Source organism: Schistocerca americana, chromosome 3 (genome assembly GCF_021461395.2).
Source record: "Schistocerca americana isolate TAMUIC-IGC-003095 chromosome 3, iqSchAmer2.1, whole genome shotgun sequence".
In the NCBI taxonomy this organism is placed as follows: Eukaryota; Metazoa; Arthropoda; class Insecta; order Orthoptera; family Acrididae; genus Schistocerca; species Schistocerca americana.
This window is the reverse complement of record NC_060121.1, coordinates 272,745,043-272,770,675: the sequence shown is the minus strand read 5'-3', so window position 1 is coordinate 272,770,675 and position 25,633 is coordinate 272,745,043. Positions and strand designations below refer to the sequence as shown.

General features: G+C 45.5%; 1 protein-coding gene across 1 annotated transcript in view; it reads left to right on the top strand.

Annotated features, from left to right (window-relative positions):
* LOC124606012 overlaps positions 1-25,633 on the top strand; it is a 532,599-nt gene that overhangs the window by 297,425 nt on the left and 209,541 nt on the right. Inside the window, exons 12-14 of the mRNA XM_047137975.1 lie at positions 9,529-9,743; positions 19,390-19,611; positions 25,026-25,291. Coding sequence (XP_046993931.1) covers positions 9,529-9,743; positions 19,390-19,611; positions 25,026-25,291 — 703 coding nt within the window. The remainder of the gene's footprint in view (positions 1-9,528; positions 9,744-19,389; positions 19,612-25,025; positions 25,292-25,633) is intronic.

Sequence of the window (25,633 nt, the reverse complement as noted above, 5' to 3'; positions counted from 1 at the left end):
CCTCTACAGTTTTTGCCCTCTACAGCTCCCTCTAGTACCATGGAAGTCATTCCCTCATGTCTTAGCAGATGCCCTATCATCCTGTCCCTTCTCCTTATCAGTGTTTTCCACATATTCCTTTCCTCTCCGATTCTGCGTAGAACCTCCTCATTCCTTACCTTATCACTCCACCTAATTTTCAACATCCGTCTATAGCACCACATCTCAAATGCTTCGATTCTCTTCTGTTCCGGTTTTCCCACAGTCCATGTTTCACTACCATACAATGCTGTACTCCAGACGTACATCCTCACAAATTTCTTCCTCAAATTAAGGCCAGTATTTGATATTAGTAGACTTCTCTTCGCCAGAAACGCCTTTTTTGCCATAGCGAGTCTGCTTTTGATGTCCTCTTTGCTCCGTTCGTCTGGGACCCTAAAAGGGGATTACTCTGTATAAGAACCTCCCTTATGGTGTAACGGTGAACTCGGAAGTGTATAGGGCTACCCTCAGAATATTGAAGAAACGACTTCAACGTCTTTGTCGTCACAAAAAGGCAAACGAACTTCTCCTTCTCCATGTCAACGCAAGGCCTCAGACAAGAATGCGCACCCGAGAGGAGTTCACAAAACTCCACTGGACTGTTCTCCACCCTACAGCACAGATCTTGCATCTTCCGACTGTCATCTGTTCGGATCGATGAGGGATGCACTCCGTCGGAAGCAGTAAGTGGCTGATGAGGACATTGTTGATGCAGCAAGACGTTGGTTCCGACGTCGGCTTGTAAATGCTACCATGGTAACGTAGCGTAAGGCCGTCGCATAGAACGGAGATTGTGTTGAAAAATAGTATTTTGAAGCCAAAAGAGTAAGAAATAAAACCAATATCCTTTCCGAAAAAAACGTTGCATTACTTGTTGAAAGCCCCTCGTAATTTCGTTTCATCTTGATCGTAACTGTACATGCTGCTTGTAAGTAGGCTGTTTAGGTTTTTATGTTGGTAACGCCATGTAGCGCTCTATATGAAAATCACTGACTGTGCTGTGTGGAGTCTGTGGCTGGTTTGCATTGTTGGAATTTGCTATTGTAGTGTTGGGCAGTTGGCTGTTAACAGCGCGTAGCGTTGCGCAGTTGGAGGGGAGCCGCCAGCAGTGGTGGATGTGGGGAGAGAAATGGCGGAGTTTTGAGAGCGGATGATCTGGACGTGTGTCCATCAGAGACAGTAAATTTGTAAGACTGGATGTAATGAACTGCTATATATATTATGACTTTTGAACACTATTAAGGTAAATCCATTGTTTGTTCTCTATCAAAATCTTTCATTTGCTAACTATGCCTATCAGTAGTTAGTGCCTTCAGTAGTTTGAATCTTTTATTTAGCTGGCAGTAGTGGCGCTCGCTGTATTGCAGTAGTTCGAGTAACGAAGATTTTTGTGAGGTAAGTGATTCATCAAAGGTATAGGTTATTATTAGTCAGGGCCATTCTTTTGTAGGGATTATTGAAAGTCAGATTGCGTTGCTTAAAAAATATTGTGTGTCAGTTTAGTGTTGATCAGAACAGGTAAAGAGCGAAATGTCTGAGTATGTTCAGTTTTGCTCAGCTGTTAGAAAATCAAATAACGTAAGGGGTTTACCAGCATAATCATTCATAAATTTTTCTAAGGGGACGTTTCATACTGTCTGATCAAAAGACTCCGGACATTACTACGTAATGCAGAATTGACCACTATACGTCACGAGAAGTGGATCCGCCATATAAAAGGAGACAGAATGGGCCCGTCCGGAGAGATTACTACCATCGAACGTGAGCTAATCACAGGGTGTCACCTGAGTAGTATATAGTAAAATATGAAGGGGTTAGAGAGATATGGTCATAAGCCACACGAAACTAGTTTGGAGATACTGCAATTTTAAAGTTTCTTGGAAATCTAAAAATGTTTAATACAAAATAGAAACCTTCTTTGTACTTCAAACACTTCCATAATTTTTGCAAAGCATTTAATGATATACTCAACTCTCTTTATGCTACATGGTATTAATTTTAGAGCAAGTTTAATTAAGAATTAATAATTTAAAACATGAAATACAAATTTGTGACGATTTATTTCGAACTACTCTTATACAGTGACTGGTATTTATATTTTTTACACATTTATACATACATTACAAGTAACTGAGACTAATAAGTTATATTACATTGTGACAGTCACATCAAGGAAGTTCCTCTGCCTCATCATTGTTCACGTTATTTACAGTACATGATCGAAAGAAACCTTAGTTTTCTGTAGGTGCGTGTGCCACACGCGACAGTAAATCATCAATTTTTTCTGGTTAATCGGAAGTGGCAAACCGGGGTATCTGCCCAGCACGGCATTTTCAGGGAGGGGGTGGGGGTGGGGGGGGGGGGGGGGAATTTATATTCCTGATGAAAAAAGTCTTGTTTCACAAAGCTCCTAGCATCCGGCGCACGTTGGTCTGTCGATTATTCCTACGATTTTGAGACGCATCCCTGTTGGTTTTGAACATTTTTGAACACATTTTTGTTGATTTATGGACGAATCATAAGTTGATTTTTAAATGCGCGCATAATATACGCGATGTCTCTGCCAGGGGAGTCCCTGTTGTATCTAGAAATAAAAATTTTCTCGCAAAAAAAAAAGAGATCGCGGCTATCTGAGCTGAGCCGAATAAACCTGAACGGGTGAATGTCAATCTCTGTTCAGCTCACTTACCCATCCAGTTATAGGAGACCAACAGTTTAACGTGGATTCCGAACCACGGAGCAAATCGGCATTTTTCGCATCGAAAACCATTACCAGAGGTGAAAGAAGTAATAATTGACACAGAAAAATCCTAGTATTGACCGAGAATCGAGCCTAAGGTTTTTGGATTTGTAGTCTGGCGCTCTTTAAGCGCTGTCGGGCGTGGCCGGCACTTGGATGGGTGGCTATCCGGGCCGCCATGCGCTGTTGCCATTTTTCGGGGTGCACTCAGCCTCGTGATGCCAACTGAGGAGCTACGCGACCGAATAGTAGCGTCAAAGAAAACCATCATAATGATCGGGAGCGCGGTGTGCTGACCACACGCCCCTCCTATCCACATCCTCATCTGAGGATGACATGGCGGTCAGATGGTCCCGATGGGCCACTTGTGGCCTGAAGACGAAGTGATTTTTCTTTTAGTCTGGCGCTTTACTACTTTCTTCTTTTTTCGACTTTTTTATTTTATTGATTTATTTTTATTTTTTAGTGAGTTCTATATCTCGTATGACAACGTGTGAGCTCATGTTGACCTAGTATGTTCTTTTTTTCCCAGCACTCTAGTTTTACTTATCTATTTATTTTTATTGTTTTAGTGGAACATATGAGGGAAATATAAACTATGTTCCCAAAGAGACAATACACCAAATGAGCAGATAGTCAGAAAATGCAAATTGGGAAAATTGGCCGTTCGTCGTAAGCAGACGGAAGATAGGGTGACGGGAGATGATTACGTGTAGGCCGCCTCCATCTCGATGGCAGAGCGGGAGATGGACTGGGCAGGGGTCGAACACATGAGACCTGGCCACGACATCCCCAACACCACCCAACCAACCAACCGGAAGTCAACAAGAGGGACAGTCAAGGGAGGATATAATTACAACCATGAAATTTCACCGTGTGACACAGCAGTGGTAGGTAGGGGAGAAGGGAATGGAAAACAAGGACTGTACGGCATCAGGCGCTGCGCCTGCTACGGGTTTTGAAGTGTGGTGAGGGGTTGCTAGTAGTACACCTCGAGAGCAGTCGAGCTAACCGCGCCAGAAACGTTCCAGCTGAGCGGGGATCGCGGAAAACCCCGCGGAGGTAATAGGCGAAATAGGCGATGTAGCGTGGGTGTCGTTCAGTCATCACATGTTCATTCTGTAGGAGGGATTTGTCCCCATCTCCATAAAGGTAAGAGACCGTCCATCGTTTGACCCAGGCTATCGCAGCAGGCAAACACACGTCCTCCAGGGCTAATGAAAGCATACTGTTCTACCATGGATGGAGGGGCGTGGAGGTAACAGGCGACCATTTGCTGCCCCAGCGTCCAGACTTCACGAAAACCAGCTCAGGCCAGGCTATAAACTTCATCGTCCACTGAGTGACATGTGGAGCATAAAAGAGTTTCACACCAAACTAATCGCATGTAAATGCTGGTTGGTGGGGAATTTTCCACATGCGACTTAATACCGTGTCGCTCAGACTAATGTCGTGAGGTATGGCTGTTCAAAGTTACGCCACACCACCTTGTTAATGGATACTTGATCTCAACGTTGTTGCAAGGTACACCACGCAGCAGTTGAATGTAGAAATCCTTCAGACAAGACATGGACAGAGTGTGGAGTGCATCGTACATGGGAGACCAGTATGTACGTAGCTCAGGTCTACAAAAGACAGACAAGCGTTCAAATAGAGGCACAACATATCGTACGGAGACCGGCAGACAGATGGAGACTGGTGTGTAAATGCCTGAGACTCTTTACGTGAGTGAATTCCCTGTGTCCGATCACTGTTTGTTCATGGTTCTCCGATACAAGACCGCCTTGGTGAGTCTAAGTCCCCTGGCTTTCCAGAGGAGTGTGAGTGTGTTATATTTTAACTTAAAAATGTTACAAGCCGTCATGAAGTAGCTCAATGCAGCCTGTATGTTGCAACCAACCGCCGGCGACATCGGAAGGTCGTGGTCTATGTGCACCAGCTGGAAACTACATGAACGTTCAGATATTCCACACACTACAGTGCATCAAGGCAGTGGAGGCGATCTTGGCGAAAGGTCATCCAGCTAGCCTGGAGGGTCCGATGGGTGATGGAAGTAAAGACGATTCCAAGGTATCGAAAGCTCTGGACGCAAGGTAGAGGAGCCAGTTTTTATCGAGTGAGTCCGAGGCCAGTTGACATCGTTGTAGATTTGGCAGCACTCAAAGCATTGCCTGCCACGTCACCATACGTGGAGATCAGATCAAGTATGTGTGTGACCTCTTCCTGTGAGTATACCACAGAAACAGGTTACCTGCATAGGCATGAGAGTGGAACGTGTATTGCTGCAGTGTGGATCCTGACAAGTGCGTTCTGAGACGGCCAATAAGTGGTTCCAGGGCGAGATTGTAGAGAAGCATTGATGGTCAATATCCGTTACGTAACAGCCAGCGGATCAGTACCGGTCATGCGATATGATTATTAGTCTGGACAAGGGAGCAGTGAACTGGCATAGAGACGTCGTAGGGTACCAGTGAAGGTGACCGAAAGGCACATCCGATCCATGACAGCAAAGATTTAGCCATGTTACACCCAATCAAAAGTGCTATCAAAGTTACGGCTACCAGTGGTGCATGGATATTGCACACAGCCCATTAGAGCAATTTCACCTTCACGTTCACCAGCGGCCGTCTGGGCATTGTGGGTCCACCTGGAATCGTCTGTTCCGTGGATACTATACTCAGAAGGATCCGACGGCATCGAGTCGCCGTAAAACGTGCAAATATCTTGTAGTCGGCACTGAGTAAGGTTAGGGGGCGGTGATGCGCAACTGTACTCCCCTACGATGGCCTGTGGGATAATGATGGCGGCGGAACCGTGGCGGCTGTCGTCAGCAGTTCTTCGAACATTGTGGTCAGCCTTGGAGCCATGAAATCTTGGAAAGGCCGGTAAAATTCCACAGGGAGACCATCCACACCAGCGACCCTTTGCTATCGCATCCTTGACGTCGTCACAGGTGATGTCCTCCATCAGCGTTTCTATTTCGACACCCGAGATGGAGCGAGTGCTGTGGGACGAAACTGGCTCCATATCCTGAACTTGATGTTGCTCTTATTGGTAATGTAGCGAAATTGTTCCACAAAGACAGTGACGATATCCGTCTGCTTTGTGACCCAAGAACTTTTTTATTGAAGAGTATTTTCATTTCTGCAACAATGTGTTGTCCTCCCATTACACGCAGTCTTGCCGGCCGGTGTGGCCGTGCGGTTCTAAGCGCGTCAGTTTGGAACCGCATGACCGCTACGGTCGCAGGTTCGAATCCTACCTCGGGCATGGATGTGTGTGATGTCCTTAGGTTAGTTAGGTTTAAGTAGTTCTAAGTTCTAGGGGACTGATGACCTCAGTAGTTAAGTCCCATAGTGCTCAGAGCCATTTGAACACGCAGTCTTGTCTGCTGCGGATTAAATTTATTATTTCACTTCTTGTACTGGATAGAACGCGGTGAACCAATGATTAAGACAGTGAACTCATATTCAGGAGGATGGCGGTTCAAATACGCATCCAGCCATCCAAATTTAGATTGTTCTTGGTTTTCTCTAATTTCTTAAGACTAATGCCGTAATGGTCGTTTGAAAACGAATGATTTCTCCTCAAATACGAGCTTGTACTGGGTGGCAGCTACTCACAGAGGTCCAGCATGCGTTGCAATTGTCGTATGGCAGCGAATCTTGGTAAATATTCTAATGTGTTAAAGTGGAATTAATTTATACTGGAAAAAATTAATTGCAGCTTTGGCCACCTGGTGCAAATCTGGCGGTGTGAATGCAAGAAAGAAGTATAGACATGTTTCCGTATGTAATGGATTAGGCGTGGGACGTGGGTAGAAAAGGTCAAACAAGTGAGAAAGGCATAATTTTGATATTATTATAAACTGCCGCTTACACAGTTTGTTCAATATGAGCACCGGGGACCTCGACGAGATTCTGCACAGCGCGAGATTTGCACCTGGTTACCAAAATTGGAACTTTTTTCCAGCGTAAACCGCTTCCGCCTTAACTCATTAGCATATCTATCAATTTTCACTGCCATCAGATAATTGCAGCCTACCCTGGACCTCTGTGAGTAATTGCACTGTAATTACACCCGGTACTTCATCCTTAATTACCTCGCATTCGACAGGACGCTCAATCCTAGTCTCCCTTCCATTCTTCCCTTTCATTTTTGGTTATAACGAAAGCTCATAATTATCTACAATTACATTACTTTCTAATCCCATTAACACTTTCCTTCTCAGCCTTCTGTCTTTCACATCTCTGCCTCTGCTCATTTCCATTCTCTCATCTTTCCTAATCTTGCATTTTCCTTAGTTCTAGTAAGTTGGAAGGTAAGAAGGTGGGATGGAGTTTAACATCCCACCGATATTGAGTTCATTACAGATGGCATAAGCTTGAGCATTTCCTCAGTTATACTTGGATTTTAAAACACTATCACGCCTACCCCTGCACCAGTTTCTCTGTTCTTAACAATTCGCTTCTGTATTGCATTACTTCTGAAGCTACCGAATTACCATCAGTGTGTCTATAAACGGCTAGCATAACTCATAAAAAATAGAAAAGAACCATAATACACGAAGAAATCAAGAAAATTTTAGCAACAGAGAAATGTGTTAGTGAATTACGCGGCGGGTGAATCTAACCCATGTTAATTTACGCATGTATTTGACTCATTTCTGAAAAAAACTATTTGATGCAGGACCTTAATATTTTTACTGTATGTTACATGATGCTAATAGAGTCAACTGTACTAAAATCTACTATATCCATTTCATAGTTTTTTAAAGAAATACTTTTTCAAATTTATCAACAAAAAATATTAATTTTTTTATGCAGAAAATATTTTTTGTGAACTTCCTAATGGGGGAATATTAATGAATGTAGTACCAGAGGTGGCTTTTTATGTTATGCAGTGTATCTGAAAATTTCGTTCATTTATCTATGATATTTTCTGATATAATGGGGTATTTGTACTGAAAACTTTAGTTTGTGGGAAATTGACTTGAAAGAAAAAAGTTTTGAAATTTGTCACTCACAGTTAATTAAAACTGTTCTGCTGCATGTGATGGCCCTTCTTTGGCCTCTAGTAGGTCTTACAGCTTCTTTTTCACCTTCCTGGATGTTATCCTTCCTTTCTTGGCGATATTAGATGCAGACTTGTCTGGATCGGCTATCCTCATTTTATCGTAATGTTGCAGCCCAGTGATCATATTTTCACCAGGATTAATTCCTAGCTTTTTCAGAACCCAACACTTTCCAATATTACCACAATTTAATGTAATAACAGCATCATGAGCTCCTAGTTTCATTGTATGCATGCCTACAAATACAGTTTCAGGAAGGCGGTTCCAAATTATGCTGTTGAAACATTGATTTGGGTTCTGTGTCTGCCCATGCAGACATTTCCTTAGAAGGTCCGGATGAGCAAAATCTCTGAAAATAGGTTTAATTGCTGCAATAACGGTAGCAGGAAGAGAATGCTGGTGAGAATAAGATTCTCCAGTTGTCTGAGGCCTATGTATTTGCACCACGAATTTTCTCCTGATGGACACAATCCATGACATGGCTTATGATCAGTAGAGGACTTATGGAAGAATATGGCCCAAACATCTCTCTTCATTGCCTCCAGCCTTTCTTTGTTTCTCCTTATTTCCTGCCCATAGGATACCTGCAAGTATTCTATTTCAGTTTTAGTTAACTGACCCTGTCCGGTCAACAATTTTCCATCTTCTAATTTTTTTCCTGTCATATCAACAGTGTTTTCCCAGCCTTGAACCCAAACGTTTTTGAACATGGCCTACACATTCTATTTTGGTAATAATGGCATCTTCATATGGCTTAGAGAAGGCAGTGGGTAACAGAAAAGTGGGCGTGGCACATAAACACAAGTGGTAGGAAAATGCTCTTTAAATGCTCGAAAAAAAAATTTTTCAGCAAAATCCTTTTCAGAGTACTTAAATAAAACCTTAATCTATCGACATATGATGAAAACCGAAAATCGATTTTTTTGGACCTGAACCACGGTGTGGTCCCCTTAATTCTTAGTAATGCAGTATAACAGGAGCAGCATTGTTTCTTGGAGACGTACGTTAACAGTAAGGGAAACGTAAATTAGATTTAAATAAATGGAGAATGCCTGATATTTTACGCTGTTGCGAAAAAAATGGTAGGAAATGAAAAGCGGCTTTTACCACAACAAGAAAGGGCTGCTGGATTTTTAAAGTTCTATAAAATTGTCAAATGGAAACTGAGTTGATTATATTTAATTTCCTGCAACAAGATAACATTTTCTTGAGCTGTCGATTGAAAATCAAAATCTGTCTCGTCTCAGTTACATTTAATATAATATTTGACAGTAATTGTCGAAATGCTACTAACATAAGGGCTAGAGATGGGCGTGTATGTGTCCATATGAACAAATATAACACTGGTTTCTTGTTACGTACATGTAAATAGTCTGCAATGGGATGTTATGTTGTATATGAAAAAGAAACTTCAAAGAAATTCATACTTTCTTACTTACACTGATTAACCTACTACACACATTAATTTGTGTTACGTTTGTTTTGTTAACTATATGTATCCATACACTTCCAATTTTTACTTGCTATTCTAGACTTTTACCAGTATTCAGCAGCAATGTGAAGTTAAGTCTTCCCAGCTCGGAAATATAGAAAGACAATTTGTGCTTGTAAAACAGAAAGACGTTTACAGAAGGCAGCTACGTAAATCTGGTAAAGCCTTTTCAGTGTATGATGAAGCTGTTGTCTCTCGCAGACTGAACTTCGTGTCGGAGAGCAACGAGGCGCTGCTGCACTTTCACTCGGACTACTCGGTGTCCGGAGGAGGGTTCTCGGCGTCGTGGCAGGCGGTCGACGTGTCGGGCTGCCCCTTGCAGACGCTGACCGCGCGCGAGGGCCGCCTCACCAGCCCCAACTACCCGCACTTCCTGCTGGCGCATCTCGACTGCGCTACCACCATACTGGCGCCAGGTACGTGTGGCACAACCCACTGCCCCAGTCACCTGCACTTCCAGCAGGTCCACCTCGACTGCGCTACCACTACACTGGTGCCAGGTACGAGGGGCGGTTGAAAAGTCCGTGCAAAATAAAAACTACTTACGCGTTTGGGGTAAACCTTATTTACTTTTCGAAATAGTCTCCTTTTAGACTTCGTCCAACGCTGTTCTAATTTGTTGATCCCTCCCGAATAATAAGAATTGTCCAAGTCAGCAAAACAGCTATTAGCTGCTGCAATCACCTCCTCGTTTGAATAAAATCTTTGTCCCACCAGCCATTTCTTCAAATTGGGGAATAGCTAACAGTCCGAGTGAGCCAAGTCTGGGGAATAGGAGGGATGTGAAACGAGTTGGAATCCTATTTCCACTAATTTTGCGACCACAACTGCTGAGGTGTGTGCTGGTGCATTGTCGTGATGGAAAATGACATTTTTGCGGTCCAATCACCGGCGTTTTTCTTGCAGCTCGGTTTTCAAACGGTCCAATAACGATGAATCATATTCACCTGTAATAGTTTTACCCTTTTCCAGATAGTCGATGAGGACTATCCCTTGCGAATACCAAAAGACAGTTGTCATAACATTTCCGGCCGAAGGAATGGTCTTCGCCTTTTTTTTGGTGCAGATTCTCCCTTGGTAACCCATTATTTAGATTTTTGTTTGGTCTCAGGAGTATAGTAATGTATCCATGTTTCATCCACAGTGACGAAACGACGCTTAAAGTCCTGTGGATTCTTCCTGAACAGCTGCAAACCATCCCTGCAACATTTAACACGATTCCGTTTTTGGTCAAGCGTGAGCAATCGCGGAACCCATCTTGCGGATAGCTTTCTCATGTCCAAATGTTTATGCAAAATATTATGTACCCGTTCATTCGAGATGCCCACAGCACTACCAATCTCACGCACCTGAACTCTTCTGTCATCCATCACCATATCATGGATTTTATCAATGATTTCTGGAGTCGTAACCTTCACAGAGCGTCCAGAACGTTCAGCATCACTTGTGCCCATATGGCCACTCCGAAAATTTTGAAACCACTTATAAACTGTTCTAATCGAAGGTGCAGAGTCACCGTAATGTTTATCAAGCTTCTCTTTAGTCTCCTGAGGCGTTTTGCCTTTCATAAAGTAAAGTTTAATCACCACACGAAATTCTTTTTCGTTAATTTTTTGACAATCACTAGACTTCCTTGATTCACATGAATGTCAAACACAAAGAAATAGACCAATATGGGTGAAACTTGGTGTGCGTTCTTTCCAAAGATGCTACTAACTAAACATGACCTCTATACGCGCTGGTGGTGCCGTCTTTCGGACTTTGCACGGATTTTCAAACGCCACTTGTATGTGCGGAATATAGCGTCACGCCTCGCAGACCCCAACTACGTGCATTTCCTACTGGCACATCTACGCTCTGCTACCGTCATACTGGCGCCAGGTATGTGAGCAATACAGTGGCACACCACGTTTGTTCCAACAACTCGCACTTCCTGTTGGCACACGTCAACTGAGATACCATACTAGCGCCACATAAGTAGGCAATATTGTGTAACTTCTTGTACTTCCTGCTGGTGTGCGTTGGCTGCCTTACCGTCGTAGTGGTGCCACGTTTGTGAGCAATGTAGTGTAGCAACACGTCAGCGCTAACCACCTGTACTTCCTGCTGGCATACCTGGACTGCGCAACCCCTGTACTGGCGACAGGTAAATGAACAATGTAGTGCCACATCGCGCCAGCTCCAGCAATCTGAACTAATACCCACGCTTCCTGACGGCGTTCAATCCCGCGTCCGGCCATCCTGAGTTAGGTTTTCCGGATTGCCCCGAATCGCTTCAGGCAAATGCCGCTATGCTTCCTTTGAAAGGCACATCCGACTTCCTTCCCCATCCTCCCCTAATCTGATGAGACATAACCTCGCTGTTTGGTCTCCTCCCCCAAATCAACCCAACCCAATCATGCTGGTGCTCTTCAATGCGCTTCCTTAGCCGGCCGAAGTGACCGTGCGGTTAAAGGCGCTGCAGTCTGGAACCGCAAGACCACTACGGTCGCAGGTTCGAATCCTGCCTCGGGCATGGATGTTTGTGATGTCCTTAGGTTACTTAGGTTTAACTAGTTCTAAGTTCTAGGGGACTAATGACCTCAGAAGTTGAATCCCATAGTGCTCAGAGCCATTTGAACCATTTGCGCTTCCTTCACACTGTTGCCAGGTAACAGGGCAATATAGTGCCGCACATCACCAGGGCCAACTATCTGCACTTCCTGCTGGTTAGCATTGCTGCATCTGGATCATGAGGTCCTCAGTTCGATTCCCGGTCAGGTCGGAGTTATCTCCAACGGGGGACTGGGTGTTTGTGTTGTCCTTATCATTCCATCATCATTTGGGAAAGTGGAAAGACTGGACAGTGAAAAGATTGGGAATTTTTATGTCTGCTGATAACTGCACAGCTACCAAATATCATTATAATCACACTGCTGGTGCACATTCACTGCATTACCAACATACTGGCAACAAGTAAATGGGCAATATAGTGTTCCCTCATGCCAGCCGCAACTACCCACACTTCCTGCTAGTGTATCTTGACTGCCCTACCACTATACCGACACCAGGTATGTGGACAACACGGTGTTACACCGCATCATCCCCAACTACCTGCACTTTCCATTGGTGCACCTCGACTACACTACCAGCATACTGTCGCCAGGTAAGTAGGCAACATAGTGTCACACATTGTAGGTCCCAGCTAGCTGCATTTCCTGCTGTCACACATCGACTGCACTGTCACTGAACTGGTACCAAGTAAATGGACAATATAGCCTCACATCCCTACAGCCCAAACAATCTGCAGTTCCTGGTGGTGCTCCCCTACTGTGCTACCGCTAGGCAGGTAAGTGGGAAATACAGTGTCACACCTCGCAGGTGACAACTACCTACACTTCCTGGTTGCACCACCAGCATACAGGCTTCAGGTAAGTACATCCACCCACACGGCTATTACTCTGCACCAGATCAACTACCGAATCTTCTGGCTGACATACCTCACTGCACTATCACCATACTGGTACCAGGAAAGCACACTGAACAAAAAGTTAGACCTCCCCGGGATTCACGCTAATAAGGTGTAATGCAGTCTTAATAATCTTCACAGCTCAGTGAGGACGGACGAGAGCCCACAAGTTTCTTCAAGTATCCCTTATCCAGCTGATGCCTATTGACAATTAGACCCGACTGAGCTACCAAGTAGTGAGGATGGTTCACCTGCTGTTCCAAGTAGTCCCAGACATTGTATATGCGATTAAGTTCGTGTGATTGAGACATGAAGTTTCAGATAACCATTCAGGGCCTAATTGTTCATCAAGCCATGAACGTATATGTGTAGCCCTGTAAGCTGAGGTCATCTTGGAAGATGAAAGTGTCCACAGCATACTAATCATCAAGATGTAGAAGAAAGCGTAACACTTAATCATCAGTATTGTCGAAATAAATACCCTGGTTGTTATTTGTGGCAACTTGAATGATTGGGCCCATGTCATGGAATAGCAAACACCTCCAAAACATCATAGAAACATCAAAGGCCTGAGTCACATCCTCTGCACATCACAGACTGAACGCTTCATTAGGTCATCAATATACTCGACGCCTTGCATCACTTAAATAGTGGCAAGATCGTTGCTCGTAGCACCAGACTACCCAGCAGTCATCAACCGTCGAGTTTCGTGTTTTTTGGTCCACTGAAGACTGAGATCTTTATGTGCCACTGTGAAAAATGTCCTTTTGTGAGGTATCCGACTCCAAACGTACATTCTTTTGCAGATCCTTTCGTAAAGTAAAACTGATTCAGCTGGACCTGCCATTACTAGAAGCAGCTACTTCGGTCATGTCTGAAACCGATTGTCATTGACAAGGCATCTCTGGTCCCTGACAGTACCGATCTCTTTACTACCGCAGTTCTTACGCCATGTTACACTCCTGCAGGTGGTACATTCTTTTTTCTGGATACGATGGACAGTCAGCATTGGTATACCATACAAATTGGGCAATTTCTTTCACCGCATGGTCATGTCCAAATTTAAATACTATAGCTCACATCTGCCATTGTGTAAGTTTTCATGTGGTCACATCCTACTACGTTGATTTCATACAGCTTACTGACACACACACACACACACACACAAACACACACACACACACACACACACACACACACGTCATTTTACATCTATAATTTACGTCAGCAGTGGAGTGTCAGATGACCATCTGGGGCCGGCCGGTGGGGCCGTGCGGTTAAAGGCGCTTCAATCTGGAACCGCGTGACCGCTACGGTCGCAGGTTCGAATCCTGCCTCGGGCATGGATGTGTGTGATGTCCTTAGGTTTGTTGGGTTTAATTAGTTCTAACAAGGGAACCTCCCCATCGCACCCCTCTCAGATTTAGTTATAAGTTGGCACAGTGGATAGGCCTTGATAAACTGAACACAGATCAACTGAGAAAACAGGAAGAAGTTGTGTGGAACTGTGAAAAAATAAGCAAAATATACAAACTGAGTAGTTCATGGCAAGATAGGCAACATCAAGGACACTGGAAACGCAGGAGCGCCGTGGTCTCGTGGTAACGTGATCAGCTGCGGAACGAAAGGCCCTTCGTTCAAATCATCCATCGAGTGAAAAGTTTAATTTTTTATTTTCAGTTTATGTGACAAACTCTTATGTTTTCATCACTTTTTGGGAGTGATTATCACATTCACAAGAAAACCTAAATCGGGCAGGGTAGAAGAATCTTTTTACCCATTCGCCAAGTGTACAAGTTAGGTGGGTCGACAACATATTCCTGTCATGTGACGCACATGCCGTCACCAGTGTCGTATAGAATATATCAGATGTGTTTTCCTGTGGAAGAATCGGTTGACCTATGACCTTGCGATCAAATCTTGTCGGTTCCCATTGGAGAGGAGCGTCCTTTCGTCTACTAATCGCACGGTTTTGCGATGCGGTCGCAAAACACAGACACTAAACTTATTACACTGAACAGAGACGTCAATGAACGAACGGACAGATAATAACTATGCAAAAATAAAGAAAGTAAAATTTTCACTTGAGGGAAGACTTGAACCAAGGACCTCTCCTTCTGCAGCTGCTCACGCTACCATGAGACCACGGCGCTCCTGAGTTGACAGTGTCCATGATGTTGCCTATGTCGCCCATGAACTACTCAGTTTGTATATTTTGCTTATTTTTTCACAGTTACACACAACTTCTTCCTGTTTTCTCAATTCATCTGTGTTCAGTTTATCAAGGCCTATCCACTGTGCCAACTCATAACTAAATCTGAGGGGGGTGCGATGGGGAGGTTCCCTTGTAAGTTCTAGGCGACTGATGACCTCAGCAGTTAAGTCGCATAGTGCTCAGAGCCATTTAAACCATTTTTTGACCATCTGGGAGCATTTCTCATCATCTACAGCGCTTCAAAGCGACCAGTTTGATCTTTTGAGGGTGAGCTTAAGTGTCTGCTCAAGATTGTCACAACTTCCTACTGGCGCTACCACCATAGTGGCGCACTGTTACACACAAGCTCCATTAGTTCTTGCACTCGCGCCACTATTGCGCTGCCACCACCAATGGCGACAGTTAATATGCAAGAGTGCAAAATACTATCACTTCTCAGCAGATAAATCATGGCACATTCTAGTGGAAATATAACAGTTACTTGCGCCAGATAAGTGCTCGTGTGTAAATTGCTGTCGCACACCAACCCCAGAAATTCCCGCTGACATATTTTAACTATGCTACCATTCTCAGTGGCTACAGTTAAGTGCCTCTGCAGAATCTGTCGCGACATCTCAGTAACACAACAAATAGTGCTTCCTGCTGGCCCCACAGCCACAGTGGCATCAGATAAGAGCTTCTGTGCAAACTGTCGTTATACACCAGCCCCAGCACTTGCTGCTTCCCTATCTCGACTCGAGTACCGCCCTATTGGTACTAGGTAAGGGCCTTGTTGCAGACAGCTGTCACAGCTTCGCGCTTTCCCACGTTGACGACTACACTGGAGCCACGTAAGTACCTCGAAGCACTTGGCTCTCACACGTCACCAGTGTCAATTATTTGGATTTTCTACTGGAAAACTTCGAGATCTCTAACACCTTACCAGCGTTAAGTGCACACTGTTTTTACGTCTTACCAAGCCCAAACACCAACTTTCTGGTCCTCGCTACTGTACTTGCGTTTGGTAAATGTTACGTCTAACAGTTTGATACGCCCCCTAAACCCACTGGGCAGAACAGGTGATTAAGATTGTGGAAAGGGCCAAATAAGGTTGGGGTCAGTTTCACCTTAAAATTGTACTTTATTGTAATTTAATAACACATTTACAACCGAAGCAGCACATAGCTGAACTTTTACGAGTTTCAAACTCCCCATCTTTCATGGCTGAAGGCCTCCAAACAGAAATCTTAAAAGGCAACGAGATAAAATGCAGTTAAAATTGCAAATAAAATTATAGGTGTGTGTGGCAGGTAGGTTGAAAGCCTCAATTCAAGGGTGGATAGACAAACATAAACAAGATGCAATACAAACGGCTGAAGGCCCACAATAAAATTTTCAAGATTTTAAAACAAAGTACCATAACCTTTCAAAGGCAGAAGGCCGAAATGTTTAAGCTGGAAAGGTAATTTTAAGAATAAGGTTCCAAGGCTGAAGGCTCACAATTAATTTTCCAAAATTTTAAAAAATATATAACCATAGGTCTTAAGACTTAAGCTGCTGAAATCGGACTAAAAGAAAAGACAACACAATGGCAGTAACCTTTGAGCAAATATCCGCTTGCCGGAATTCAAACTTACATAAAAACAGTAAAACCAAGAATTTTCTTTTATCATTGGCTATGATAGATTATAAATAGACAATTAAACACTGGTGAGAAAAACAGTAAGACAACAGTACTCAGTAGCCTCCACGGGGTCGATCTGCCCTTGTTCACTTAAGTGAGACAGGTGGTGAGCCCAACTACACTTGATACGTCGGAAACCCAACAAAGGGACAGCCACGGACCGACCGACAAAACGACTTGCTTGCCACCAATCGGTACATGAGAACTCAAACACAAAATGTTACGAACATCATTATCCACAATGAAATATGTATTAAGCTGTCAAAACTACACACCACGTTGGACAGCGACAACAGGTGAGGAAAGGACGCTGCCCTGAAATTACGTTAGTGGCCGGGGCAGGTAACCGAAACACTAACGGCCACAAGGCAGAAAATACCGCTGGTACACTTGAATTGTAGTCATCCAATATAGTTAATTCCACCGCATGGCTGCTAAATTTCAGCAACAAACACTCGGTGTTGCTCACAGGAAAATCTCCCCAACAGCGAACCACCGAAACGAACCACACAACATAAATGGACGTGGCTTGGATACTTAAAACACAACTCAACTTTGACGTCCTGGGTCGGTGAGCCACGAAGCTCGTAGCGATCGGACAGCTCCACACACGCTCCGACACAGCGCAGGGACCGCCAGCAGATCCAGCCGACTGCACCGCGCGGAGATAACTTCCCTGGTCCGCAGCAACCGACCGACTCCTCTCAGAATGCCGACAACATCTAAAATAGTTGTCAGTGGAAATAACGCCAACTACACACACAACCTGACAAACACTTGCACGAAGACCTGAACGATACCCAACAGTAAATAAGCACGCACGAAGACAAATCGGGAGTCGATGCACACACACATAGCCGAGTCATGAACGATCGGCGAGCCAAAACGCTTCTTCCGGTAGGACGACCGACCGACGATCCACCAAGACCGTGGCCCGGCTCAAGTGATACGTGGCGGCAATGGTCATGCGAGCCACGTCGACGCAGACTTCACTGCTACTCCAACCCGACTGCACTAGTGCCGCATTGCAACTCCCAACTGACTGGCAGACCCGAACTGCCTTACGACAGACAACAACCGGGAAGTAATAGTAGTGGAGCAAAGATACTACGAGAGCGGATATATCGATAGGCGCTGCTAGCGCCGGTCACGCTCAGGCAAAGCAGCTACTCAGTGAAATTAGTAATTTAAATTAACGTAGTGAGGTGGAAGTACGTTAAAAACAGGGTGTAAAATACAGGGTGATTCGAAAAGAATACCACAACTTTAAGAATTGAAAACTCTGCAACGACAAAAGGCAGAGCTAAGCACTATCTGTCGGCGAATTAAGGGAGCTATAAAGTTTCATTTAGTTGTACATTTGTTCGCTTGAGGCGCTGTTGACTAGGCGTCAGCGTCAGTTGATGCTAAGATGGCGACCGCTCGACAGAAAGCTTTTTGTGTTATTGAGTACGGCAATAGTGAATCGACGACAGTTGTTCAGCGTGCATTTCGAACGAAGTATGGTGTTAAACCTCCTGATAGGTGGTGTATTAAACGTTGGTATAAACAGTTTACAGAGAATGGGTGTTTGTGCAAAGGGAAAAGTTCTGGACGGCCGAGAACGAGTGATGAAAATGTAGCACGCATCCAGCAAGCATTTGTTCGCAGCCCAGGAAAATCGACTCGCAGAGCTAGCAGAGAGCTGCAAATTCCACAAGCAACTGTATGGAGAATCCTACGAAAAGGTTAGTTATGAAACTTTATCGTCTGAAATTGGTTCAAGCCCTGTCTGCAGCTGATAAGATTAAAAGAATCGATTTCTGTGATTTTATGCTTGCTCAAATGGAAACAGATGAATCTTTCGTTTCAAAAATTGTGTTTAGTGATGAAGCAACTTTCCACAGTAACGGGAAAGTCAACCGTCACATTGTCTGTATATGGGGCACTGAGAATCCGCGGGAAACAACTTAGTATGAACGTGACTCGCCTAAGGTGAACGTTTTCTGTGCCATTTCAGCCAATAAAGTTTTTGGTCCCTTTTTCTTCGAAGGTGCTACTGTAACTGGACTACAGTATCTGGAGATGTTAGAGAGTTGGCTGTTCCCTCAGCTCGAACAAGAAGCACAACAATTCATATTTCAGCAGGATGGAGCGCCACCACATTGGCACTTATCTGTCCGTAACTACCTGAACGTCAACTACCCGAGGCGATGGATCGGCCGCCAGGCAGCCCGTGACAGAGCAGTTCATCACTGGCCTCCAAGAAGCCCTGATCTTACCCCCTGCGATTTTTTCTTATGGGGGTATGTTAAGGATATGGTGTTTCGGCCACCTCTCCCAGCCACCATTGATGATTTGAAACGAGAAATAACAGCGGCTATCCAAACTGTTACGCCTGATATGCTACAGAGAGTGTGGAACGAGTTGGAGTATCGGGTTGATATTGCTCGAGTGTCTGGAGGGGGCCATATTGAACATCTCTGAATTTGTTTTTGAGTGAAAAAAAACCTTTTTAAATACTCTTTGTAATGATTTATAACAGAAGGTTATATTATGTTTCTTTCATTAAATACACATTTTTAAAGTTGTATTCTTTTTTAATCACCCTGTACATCATGGTGAGAACGTGAGCCACGTACGGCTCAGTTATCCCTTCTCGACATCCCAGTTTACTGCTCACCAAAAATTAATCCCCAGTGCACACTAGGAGGTTCATCCTTGTTCTGTAGGTTGTCTCTGTTAACGTTTGTGCAGCGGGAAGACGCGTATGGTTGGAGTTCTCGGAGTTCTCGATCGGCGCCGGCGAGGCGCTGCTGGAGGTGGACCTGGGCGGCGGGCAGGCGGCCTTCCAGCCGTTCCAGTCTCCCACGCACCTCACCGACGGCGTCTTCCTCTCCGTGGGCGAGCGCCTCCAGGTGCGGCTGCGCACCGCCGACCGGCCCTCTGGCGCCGGCTTCAGCGCCGTCTACAGGACAGGTACCCGTGTGTCTCTGCACTAGCCGCCCTCTGTGGCTCTCGCAGATGGTGTGCTGCTGCTTAAGACCTTATCTGCCAATTAAATAATTTTCAGGCGCTGTGTTGCACTGCCTGAACAGTCTTAGTAACATGGAATGAAGACTGGGGATGGTTGACTGTACGTTTGGTGTGCATTTTCCTTGCATTTCATTTATTTACGATCAGCTCCAGCAAGTTATGTTAGCCCTGGTACTTGTATCGTCTGCTAGTATAGGAAAGTCAAATTCAGTTTTGTGTTAAGTTTTCAATAACGTCAAGTTTGCGTAAATGGAGCACAGTGATGAAGTTGTGGACAAGTATTGAGGCGATGAAGTGGACTACCAAATAAAAAAAAAATACAGAATCCTGCTTAAAAAAGGCTTAGTGGTGTCCATGTCTTCGTAACGAGCGAGGTTACAAGAAAGGCAGTCATATTGCTTAATGTCTCTTTAATAGCGAAACAATAATTACTTGATATATTTTTTATTTTATTTATATATATTTGGAGAGAACATTATTTGAGGTGGTGAAGACAGACAGGAAAACATGTATGTCTCGCAATCTTGAGAAAAAGATTAGAGAAATTATAGCGTCTAAAAAGGCATATCCATGCATATTATAAAAATGGGTATTGTGTATATGTATGTACGGGCAACGTCTGCTCCTAAATCACTGGACCGATTTCAATGAAAGTTGCTTGACGTATCGCTCACTGTCTGGATGGAATCGCTGTAGGGGTGGGAACCACCTACCAGTTAAGGTGCGGGGTTAGAGGTGAAAAGGCACTGTAACTCACGACGTACGAATTCTCAGATTTTATTCATCCAGTTTCTTAACAGTGAGAGCACTTAATGACTTGCAACAAACTGGAAATATAATTTCAAAATCCTTTCGAAACTTTTTCACCCCGACAACTTCTACGAAACGATGAAACGAAAAAAGGTTTATCTTTTAGTACATTTTCGTCGTTCACACAGTGAAATTGTTGCATTAGGCATGATATATTATTACTTCTTTACCACTAACTGTATTCACAACGTATTTTGCAGACAGTATTCGCATGTACCACTGAACGTACGTGCCTAATTATATTATTGTACAACACATATTTCCGGAGATATAACGTCATAAACACTGCGTTGCGTGAAAAGCTGCAGCATCTTGCATGTCACTTAAGTTTATTACACCTTTACTGCTTATTCTATTGGCAACACATTTCGTAGACAGTATAAAAATATACCACGAAATCTACCGGCAAAGTTATATCTGTATAAGACACACAATTCCGGAGATATGACGTCACAAATACTGAGATGCGTGAAAACCTGCAGTACCATGCATGACCTTTAAATTTATTATGTCTTTACTGCTAACTCTAATTTCGCAGACAGTATAAAAATTTACCACGGAATGTAGCCACGAAATTCTATCATGGCACGACACATTGTTCAGGAGATACACTCCTGGAAATGGAAAAAAGAACACATTGACACCGGTGTGTCAGACCCACCATACTTGCTCCGGACACTGCGAGAGGGCTGTACAAGCAATGATCACACGCACGGCACAGCGGACACACCAGGAACCGCGGTGTTGGCCGTCGAATGGCGCTAGCTGCGCAGCATTTGTGCACCGCCGCCGTCAGTGTCAGCCAGTTTGCCGTGGCATACGGAGCTCCATCGCAGTCTTTAACACTGGTAGCATGCCGCGACAGCGTGGACGTGAACCGTATGTGCAGTTGACGGACTTTGAGCGAGGGCGTATAGTGGGCATGCGGGAGGCCGGGTGGACGTACTTCCGAATTGCTCAACACGTGGGGCGTGAGGTCTCCACAGTACATCGATGTTGTCGCCAGTGGTCGGCGGAAGGTGCACGTGCCCGTCGACCTGGGACCGGACCGCAGCGACGCACGGATGCACGCCAAGACCGTAGGATCCTACGCAGTGCCGTAGGGGACCGCACCGCCACTTCCCAGCAAATTAGGGACACTGTTGCTCCTGGGGTATCGGCGAGGACCATTCGCAACCGTTCTCATGAAGCTGGGCTACGGTCCCGCACACCGTTAGGCCGTCTTCCGCTCACGCCCCAACATCGTGCAGCCCGCCTCCAGTGGTGTCGCGACAGGCGTGAAAGGAGGGACGAATTGAGACGTGTCGTCTTCAGCGATGAGAGTCGCTTCTGCCTTGGTGCCAATGATGGTCGTATGCGTGTTTGGCGCCGTGCATGTGAGCGCCACAATCAGGACTGCATACGACCGAGGCACACAGGGCCAACACCCGGCATCATGGTGTGGGGAGCGATCTCCTACACTGACCGTACACCACTGGTGTTCGTCGAGGGGACACTGAATAGTGCACGGTACATCCAAACCGTCATCGATCCCATCGTTCTACCATTCCTAGACCGGCAAGGGAACTTGCAGTTCCAACAGGACAATGCACGTCCGCATGTATCCCGTGCCACCCAACGTGCTCTAGAAGGTGTAAGTCAACTACCCTGGCCAGCAAGATCTCCGGATCTGTCCCCCATTGAGCATGTTTGGGACTGGATGAAGCGTCGTCTCACGCGGTCTGCACGTCCAGCACGAACGCTGGTCCAACTGAGGCGCCAGGTGGAAATGGCATGGCAAGCCGTTCCACAGGACTACATCCAGCATCTCTACGATCGTCTCCATGGGAAAATAGCAGCCTACATTGCTGCGAAAGGTGGATATACACTGTACTAGTGCCGACATTGTGCATGCTCTGTTGCCTGTGTCTATGTGGCTGTGGTTCTGTCAGTGTGATCATGTGATGTATCTGACCCCAGGAATGTGTCAATAAAGTTTCCCCTTCCTGGGACAATGAATTCACGGTGTTCTTATTTCAATTTCCAGGAGTGTATGACGTCGTGGAGACTGTTCTACGTCAAATCGAAACTGGAGAACAAGATTCATTACAGATGCCGGTGAAATATGTGAACAAATATGTGTGAAATATATTTAATATATATGAAACATCAGTGACGTGTGCACTCCGCCATAGCTGTGGCTAAAAAGCTCCTCCCAAGCACCTGGATGGATTACAAGCAAACGAGGTACACGTATTACTGTATGTTAAGAGATACTGTGGGGTAAGAGCCAGCAACCTTCTACTGGGGACTGGATTATAAATTGGAGAGAGAAAGGGAAGAAAGAGGTGTACAGAGCTAGGGAAGGAGGATATCGACAAAGATATGAGTGAAGAGGAGCTGGAGATAGCGAGGGGCCAGGGGGAAGTGGACGGAGGGGGCAGGAGGAGATAGATGAAGGAAGAGGAGGAGACTGGCAGAGAATGGTGGAGGACGAGACAGGCAGAGAGACAGTAGAGGAAAAAAACAGAGAAAAGGAGGAGGGGATAGAGAGAGAGAGAGAGAGAGAGGAGAGCTGGAGGAGTTGGACAGGAGGAGGGAGCGGAGGAGATCAGACAGGGAGAGGGGGCAGGAGGAGATAAAGGGAGAAACAAAGAGATAGAGGGGCAGGACGAGGACTGAAAGGGAGAGGTGGAAGAGATGGATATAGGGGGAAGGAGCAAATGGACAGATGGGGCAGGAGCAGATGGACAGAGAGAGTGGGGATTACAAGGTGGACAGAGAGAGGGAAGAGGAGGAGATGGGGAGAGAGAGAGAGAGAGTGAAGGAGGAGATGGAATTAGATGGGGGAGGAGGAGGTCAGAGGGGGAAGGAGCAGATGGACAGGAATGGGGGCAAGATCACATAGACAGGGTAGGAGATGGAGAGAGGAAGAAGAGGATATGGTCAGAGAGTGGTGGGATGGAAGATGTGGGCAGAAAGAGGGGTTGGAGGAGATGGACAAAGGGAGGAGGAAGGAGGAGATGAGCTAATACGAGGTGCATTCAAGTTCTAAGGCCTCCGATTTTTTTTCTAATTAACTACTCACCCAAAATCGATGAAACTGGCCTTACTTCTCGACGTAATCGCCCTGCAGACGTACTCATTTTTCACAACGCTGACGCCATGATTACAGGGCAGCGGCGAAGGCTTCTTTAGGAGTCTGTTTTGACCACTGGAAAATCGCTGAGGCAATAGCAGCACGGCTGGTGAATGTGCGGCCACGGAGAGTGTCTTTCATTGTTGAAAAAAGCCAAAAGTCACTAGGAGCCAGGTCAGGTGAGTACGGAGCATGAGGAATCACTTCAAAGTTGTTATCACGAAGAAACTGTTGCGTAACGTTAGCTCGATGTGCGGGTGCGTTGTCTTGGTGAAACAGCACACGTGCAGCCCTTCCCGGACGTTTTTGTTGCAGTGCAGGAAGGAATTTGTTCTTCAAAACATTTTCGTAGGATGCACCTGTTACCGTAGTGCCCTTTGGAACGCAATGGTTAAGGATTACGCCCTCGCTGTCCCAGAACATGGACACCATCATTTTTTCAGCACTGGCGGTTACCCGAAATTTTTTTTTCTGGATTTAAAAACGGCATCCACGTCTCATCCATTGTCACAACCGACGAAAAGAAAGTCCCATTCATGCTGTCGTTGTGCGTCAACATTGCTTGGCAACATGCCACACAGGCAGCCATGTGGTCGTCCGTCAGCATTCGTGGCACCCACCTGGATGACACTTTTCGCATTTTCAGGTCGTCATGCAGGATTGTGTGCACAGAACCCACAGAAATGCCAACTCTGGAGGCGATCTGTTCAAACAGTCATTCGGCGATCCCCCAAAACAATTCTCTCCACTTTCTCGATCATGTCGTCAGAGCGGCTTCTGCGAGCCTGAGGTTGTTTTGGTTTGTTGTCACACGATGTTCTGCCTTCATTAAACTGTCGCACCCACGAACGCACTTTCGACACATCCATAACTCCATCACCACATGTCTCCTTCAACTGTCGATGAATTTCAATTGGTTTCACACCACGCAAATTCAGAAAACGAATGATTGCACGCTGTTCAAGTAAGGAAAACGTCGCCATTTCAAGTATTTAAAACAGTTCTCATTCTCGCCGCTGGCGGTAAAATTCCATCTGCCGTACGGTGCTGCCATCTCTGGGACGTATTGACAATGAACGCGGCCTCATATTAAAACAATGCGCATGTTTCTATCTCTTTCCAGTCCAGAGAAAAAAAATTGGAGGCCTTAGAACTTGAATGCACCTCATAGAATTGGAATAATTACATACCCAGGCAATTTCGGTTACTCAGCTAGTACAAAATATGCGAGAATGATATATGCCAGAAAACAATACAGGTATGATGTACTGCCCACCACACAGTGTACAGTGGCCTACAGAGAATTTATTGAGATACAGATATTTTTTTATTATTTCTATTCACCTATTGGACGATACAGACACCTGTACTGGTCAGAGCTTGTGTAAAACTAGTATCACGTGACGTTCACTACACCTGTGGCTGGCAGTGGGCGCGGCGCTGGAGCGTCGCGTGCTGCGGCTGGCGAGCGGCGCGGTGGGCTCTCTGCTGCACCTCAACTGGCCGCGGCCGCCGCCCCCGCACGTCGACCTGGCCACGCTGCTGGTGGCGCCGCCCGCGCACACCATCCTGCTCGAGCTGCACCACGTCGCGCTCGCTCTCGCGCCCACCCCCGCCGCCGACGCCGCGCCCCCCGCCTCCGGCACCGCCGACGCCGCCACCCCCTCGTGTCCCGACGGTGCAGGGATACTCGAGGTAAGCACTTCCCAGTTACTTCGACTTCCACACGCAAAAAGGTTACAATTTCCCCAGTCTGCCAATTAACTACATCCGAGAACAGATCGTACCTTACTGTACTTGCCCTTACCTGACAAACATCTTGGGATACCTCCTTCGAACGTCCTAGTGCCCCGCATACTGCAGCAGCATGACGTGGGACGGACTCAACAAATCGTTGGAAATCCTCTGCAGAAATATTGAGCCTCTACAGCCGTTTATAATCATAAAAGTGTTTCCGGCTCAGGAGTTCGAGCGTGAACTGACCTCTCTATTATATCCCATACATGTTCAGTGGGATTCATACCGAGCTATCTGTGT